Source organism: Temnothorax nylanderi, unplaced genomic scaffold, assembly GCF_030848795.1.
Source record: "Temnothorax nylanderi isolate EJ_2023f unplaced genomic scaffold, tnyl_v1.0 TNYL_tig0208_pilon, whole genome shotgun sequence".
Classification (NCBI taxonomy): Eukaryota; Metazoa; Arthropoda; class Insecta; order Hymenoptera; family Formicidae; genus Temnothorax; species Temnothorax nylanderi.
Window position 1 is genome coordinate 14,312 of NW_027249270.1, and position 6,500 is coordinate 20,811.

Here is a 6,500-nt window from a genome sequence, read left to right on the forward strand (position 1 = left end):
TTTTATTAATGTACAATATAAATTGCAGAAGTAACATACAAGCCTAACTAATTAACGTATCCTTATCTGACCTGAACTAAATACAGATTTTTAATTTAGTGACAACGCGTATACTCGATCGTTCGCGTATTAGCTTCACTAAACTTATGTTTTACGTGTGTGTTGATTAAATGTCTTGCAAGCACGTGCATTAATATAATTATAGAATTAAACACAAATAAATATTTAATAGATACTAGATAACGAAAAGCGCGAAATTGAGATCTCGATCATATCTGCATACCTATTCTCGTGCCAAGCCTCGACTCGCACGATGGCGATACATCTTCATTCCGATCATTGATCGTGGCAGAATAAGGTTTCGGTGGCATGGCAGAATGAAGTCTCTACCGCGCGAAAATATAGTCATAAGCATCGTGTGAATTTCTAATGTCTCTCTCCTCGGTGCTGCACATCGCGATGCGCGTAATGTTATAATTACTTAGTACAACACTTGCTTGATGGAGTACCACGAAAGAACGTTTTCCACGATCCAATCGTTCAAAGATTTTTTTTCCACGGCGGGAACCCAGAGCAGCAATTGCTTTTCAATAAAACCGGCGGTTACTCATTGAGATCTCGCGATTCGTGAGAATCATGCCCCGTAGTAATTTTATGTTATCGCTAATGCGACGGTACACTGTGGTTAGCGTGCTATCGCAAGTCCGTCCCCTTCTAGCTTTTTAAATACCGCTACCTGTTCTCCTATCATCATCCGCGTGGAGGATACACTTATATGATTCTATCGATGAAACGAGAAGTATCCTCCATCTTAATTTTAATCAGGTAATTCAGAAAACGGAAATTCTTTTTGCTGATTGTACTAGCTCTTATCCGAACATTTGAGGAATTTTGAGAAACTATTATTTCCGATTAACATAAATCACTCGTTTTAATTAAAATAAAAATGTTATTTGAGAAATTAACGTAACTGGGCGTTGCATGTGTAAATAAATACAAGGTACTTAGCTTTTGGAAAGTTTCACCTTTTCTATATTAGAAAATGATTCTGTAATATAGAGAATCTAAAATAATGAATAAGCAAGACATACGTGAATTTACTTTCTGAGACATGTGTTTAAAAATATGTTTTATTACAGTTAAAGGTCCTCAGAAGCAAAATGTAGATAAGCTTGTTAAAAGAGATCCTTTTAATAAACATAAGATAATTTGAAAGATTAATACAATCAAACGCTGTCGAATGCTAATGAGCAATTTAAGCGAAATAAATTAACTGATATTAGAATAACGCTGAAGTGAAACGTGCGATCGAGAATTGCATAAATTAATCCTCCACCCCACCCCATCTCTTCCTAAAACTCACCTCGCCTCTCCCCACGCCCATCTATTATTAATTCGCAACTCCCTCATAAAGATTCAGGTTCAGGAACTTAGTGCAACTCGCCTGGTGAATTATGTAGTCGGGTGCCACCGGCGCCAATGTTTAGAGGCGGCTATCACGAACAGATTTACGCATAATTCGAGCGTGTAATTCCGCGCTTTTAACGAGGTAACGGTCGAAACCGTGCGTCACTCTTAATCCGCCGTGTCTGGTAAATGCCTTTTAATCGTGATCTTACGTCGCGATCTAGCTCGCGTCGAAACGACGCTAATACTCTCTAACAAGCATTTTTAATGGGCTCGCCTGTCGTGCGCAGCTACTTTCCGCGGCTGTCCTAAAATATTGCGCGCCTCGATGCTATCGCGATCGTTAATTAATGAACGGCGATGAAACGCGCGCGCCAAAGCTGTACACTTCGCTGATATTAGATAGAGCAGAATTATTTTCATTTCTAGGAAGAATATAATCTTGCATCTTATCGAAATTAAATCGCTGATAGGATAGCTGCAGTAGCACACGGAGCAATGCTACGATGTAACGCTATAATATATGTAAATCGGTAATAGCTTCTAAGAGGAACTAATATACTTTTTTTCTTAATTTGATGCTATATAAGCGCTATGAACTTTCACGTCTACATTTTACCTTGCCGAGTATAGCTCCAGGTGACAAATAAATTGCGTCATTGCGTCATTGGTTATACGAGGAAATTGGCGAAATCTTTCGCGGGTGATGGCGGAATGTACAATTTCCGTTTCATAAGATAATATCAGCCCTTCCGAACCGCATGACAGATGCGTTGGATCACAAACGACCAATAGATCGCGGGACACCCGTGTTATTTGGAAAATTACTTGCACGGCTTGGTCCAAGATCCGGTTCGTATTGTAACGATAACGGCATATTGTTGCGACGTAGAATACGGAAGCCTTCCGGCAAATGTGCAGCAACTTGTTATCACAATGCAATATACCTGCAATTTGACTTTTACTCCAGTTCCGATTAGCGGAACAATTATATCGTTAGTCGCATGCTTTGCAATTTATACCACAAGTCATGATGCAATTGAAGATAATTGCGACATTTATAACGGCATTCTAAATATCTGCTACAAAGTTGTGAGATAGTAAACTTTAAAGAGATTTCACAAATCGTAAAATCAAATATACGTAATATAAGTAAGATCTAATATCAACGCAAACTCTCAGATGTTTTCAAATATCAGTTCGAATATTTTAAATATACTTTTTCTGAAAAAGTTGCGACATTAAGTCGTCTATCCATATAATCGTATATATAATCTTTCCAGCTCTTGATGTATGGTACGGCATATTTATAAAAAAGTAGCATCGATAACATCATTGTAAATGCACCTTTTGACTAAATGGATAAGGAATAAGTACAAGATATGTCTGACTAGTTGCACGCCAATTAACTTTGAAAACATTTTATTTCAATTAAAATCTGAAATCTTTTTAATTATTTCTAATTATGCAGTAAAGAAAAACGCGCGATATTAAATTTTATATTTATCATGTACATAGTAAAAATATATGCAAGTATAACGTCACTTTTATTTATTGCGAAATAATTTCATCTTATTTGAATCACTCTTCTCTCAGCATCTCGGACAAGGTAGATTAAAATTCTAATTTCTTCTTCCATTAAATTCTTCTATTAAAGGAACATCCGGTCTCGCCTTAGAAAATAAAAACATAGGACTTTCCGCGTGACCACCCACGATAGCAACGTAAGGCTCTCTCGGTTCTTGACCAATGGTCTCTGTGTAGAAACGTTCCGCTCGCATCTGGTCGATCTGACAGACGCCGAAGAGTCTTTGAAGCTGATAAATCTCGCGTTTCTTTAAGACACCCGCCGCGATTAGCAATAAATCCAAATGGTTCGTAACTGGCTATCAGAGCATCAGGACGTCTGCCTGCGCAGATGTCCTTGCAGATCGTGGCGTTTTTATAATGAATAATATAAGTATATGAACGAAACCTTTATGGAAAATTACATTACCTTAATTGTATCAGCTATATGAGTTTGTAATAGTACGTTACAAACTCATAGCTGATACAATTACTCAAAGAAAGCTAAATAAAATTAATGAATAAAATTCAACAAATATGAGCACATACGTATATAACGATAGATTTACTTTACATCGCTCTATTTCATATCAGCAAATCAGCACAAAATATAATAAAACTGACAGATTTTTAGATAATATTTACCTAAGTAATTAAAAAATAATATTTATATCATAAAAAGCAGATCTTGAGTCATTATTCTGCTACAACATAACGTCCTCGTGCATCATAAGACATTTTCCATTCAATATTATTTCGTGTTCCTACATTAGAAAGAAAATTTGTTATTTTTAACAATATCTTGGACAAATTATTATATTTTGTCGAATTAAATCACTAGATTTCTTGCCTGGTATTTTATGTTTTAAGTGCGTAATGTAAAGTAGAAGAAACACCAACGCAGAAATTACTGTGAATATTGAATATATTTGTAGAGTCAACGCACCACCAAATTTTTTCAACAAAATGCTCCCTACAAAATTACCAACAGCCATACCTGAAAATATAGTGTAACTCATTTTACACATTAATATATACATATATACATGCTTTTTAATATAATTAATATAGTTATTTATATTATTCGTGTAATTTTTTTTTTTTATTATAAATTGACTTTTGATGTAAAACAAGATTTGAAAGTTTACCGAGACCCTCTTTCATCGCTCCCATTATTCCTTGAACAGAAGCATAAGTACCAGGCAATGATATTGAATTTGCAAACGCTACTATTGTTGCATGAGAAAGTACATATGATGGACCCTGCGTTAAACATTCTGCTAGAATTATCCACCATGGTGTCGGTGCTATAGATATTAATCCCATTCGTATTGCATAAGATGTAAGAGAGAGAATAAAGGTGTAACCATATCCTAATTTTTGTAATATTTTACCTAAAAAAATATATATTTAATATTGTGAGAAGCGTAATATTTTAAATTATTCAATTGCTACATTTATGTAACAAATCATAATAAGATAGTATTTAATAGTACCAAACAAACAGAACATTATCCCACAACCGAAAATTCCCGCGGCTAGTGTTAAACCTTCTATTAATTTAATTTTGCTCATGTAACCGGTCTTCATAGCAAGATCTTCTTCATACCTAGTAGAATAAATTAATTGAATAACATGACAATTAAATTTGTCTAAATTTTTACGTTTTGATTTTTTATGTTTAAATTTTAAATAACAAATAAACAAAAATACTTCGATATAGTAACGTAAGTGTACCATAACAAAAAATAAAGCATGTATCCATCCAAGGCACCGACAATGGCAGCAAAACACAACATTACAACAAAGGATTTGTATTTCAAAAGTGCATATACATCTGCTAATATGTTTGTCGACGTTGATATACGCGGCAGCTGTAATACAAATATAAAATAGAATATGAAAACAAAACTATGTGTTACTAACTTTAGTCTTCTTTTTTACTTGTTTTTCTCTCTTAATGCATTATAAAATTACCTCTAATTTTCTGCAGCAGATCAAATCGACACAAGAAAATACAAACACAAGAAGAAACGCTGGTGTGTAAGATCTGTAGGTTTTTCCTTGGGACCATGTATCTACCGTATATCCAGTTAAAAGTGCTGCTAAACTGTAACCGACTCCACCCCATACCCGCTGCTTACCATATTCCGTTTCTGTATTTTTACCTAAGAAGATAAACAGATATATTATGAAACACACATGCGCGCACTCAACACATAAATTTCTTCTTTATATGATATATTATTTATATCTAAAAATGTATGCAAAAATATAATTTTTATATTTATGTCGATAAACAGTTTTAAAGATATATAATAATTATGAAATTATTTACCTAATATCTCAGCACAAATTGCGTCAGTAATACATAAGAAAACATTAACACCAGTATTGCCAAGAAGCATTAAGACGACAAATCCCCAGAAGGTAATGGATGTGTACAGATGATTATCCTCAACAGAATTATTACAGGAAACGTTGCAATTATTATTTTCTGTTGACCTTTCTTGACATAATGGTAATTCGTTAATATTTAATAAGCATGTAGTATTTGGTGAAATAATTGCTTCCTTTTCAGCTATACGGAAAGATAGCCGCGTCGAAAAATTTGTATCCTTGCATTCCCAATGACACATAATGCTTTTCATACCGTCATATGATGTTGAGGAATTCTGAAGTAAATAATAAATAGAACTTTTAAATATACAGATAAAAAAGTGTTTATTAATCATTATTAATAATAAGATATTATTGAAAATTTAGAGTTTAGAAACTCCGAAAATATTTAGAAAAAATACATTTTTAATATGTTTTATATAATATGTTAACATGGTAAAATTATAAAAAAGGAGATTAAATTCTAGTTTAATTTTAAAATACATATGTTGTCAAGATCACGATTTTGTAAAAAAAATTGTCTGTAAAATAAATGCATGAGCGAATTTACAAATTACAGTATTCTCTTAACATTACATCAAAAAAATATGCAATTGTAAGAAAAAATAATAACTTACATAATCTACGTCACAAGAAGGTAAAGATGCACAAGAAACATTTTGAAACTGATCATCTAGTACTATTGGTTCTTCCAATGACGGTAAAAAACATAACATAATGTAGGAACCACTTGAAATGACGAGTATAATCATAAAGATCAGTTTTTTCTTGGTGTAAAAATAATCCAGAAGAAAACCAACTATTGGTTTGACGATTATATATAGAATAGGACAAGTGATAGTAATGGTAGCCATTACTAATGGAGAAACACCGAGTTGTTTACCATAAACAGGTAAAAATGGGAAAATAGCACCTATGTCTAAAATAAGAACAATTAAATTAGCCTTATGTGTATATGTACAATAGCATAAATTTATTTTTAACATAATTTATTTTCAATATTTTTAACTATAATCATAATGTATATATTCCTTAAATTTAATCCACATAGAAAGGAGTCAATTAAACGCTCAATATAAGCAAAACTTAAGAGAAAATATGTAGGTTATTTACAAGTATACGTGTGC

The 6,500-nt window shown here is 33.0% G+C and overlaps 1 protein-coding gene across 1 annotated transcript; it reads right to left on the reverse strand.

Moving 5' to 3' along the window:
• Positions 1 to 3,029: 3,029 nt before the first annotated feature.
• On the reverse strand, positions 3,030 to 6,274 carry LOC139779070 (major facilitator superfamily domain-containing protein 6-A-like). The gene is made up of 8 exons (XM_071717303.1): positions 5,991 to 6,274; positions 5,312 to 5,648; positions 4,951 to 5,141; positions 4,711 to 4,847; positions 4,470 to 4,582; positions 4,122 to 4,367; positions 3,824 to 3,970; positions 3,030 to 3,289 (listed from the first exon to the last, which is right to left on the reverse strand). The coding sequence occupies exons 1-8, from the start codon at positions 6,225 to 6,227 to the stop codon at positions 3,030 to 3,032; spliced, it is 1,668 nt and encodes a 555-aa protein (XP_071573404.1). The 5' UTR covers positions 6,228 to 6,274.
• Positions 6,275 to 6,500: the final 226 nt, after the last annotated feature.

What these genes read in the sequence shown, in the direction of transcription:
- LOC139779070 (XM_071717303.1), bottom strand. Translation starts at nt 6,227, where the DNA reads ATGGCTACCATTACTATCACTTGTCCTATTCTATATATAATCGTCAAA. An exon ending in AGCGATGAAAGAGGGTCTCG is followed by an intron (nt 3,971 to 4,121) that starts GTAAACTTTCAA and finishes CTATATTTTCAG; the next exon opens with GTATGGCTGTTGGTAATTTT. An exon ending in CTTAAAACATAAAATACCAG is followed by an intron (nt 3,290 to 3,823) that starts GCAAGAAATCTA and finishes TCTGATAGCCAG; the next exon opens with TTACGAACCATTTGGATTTA.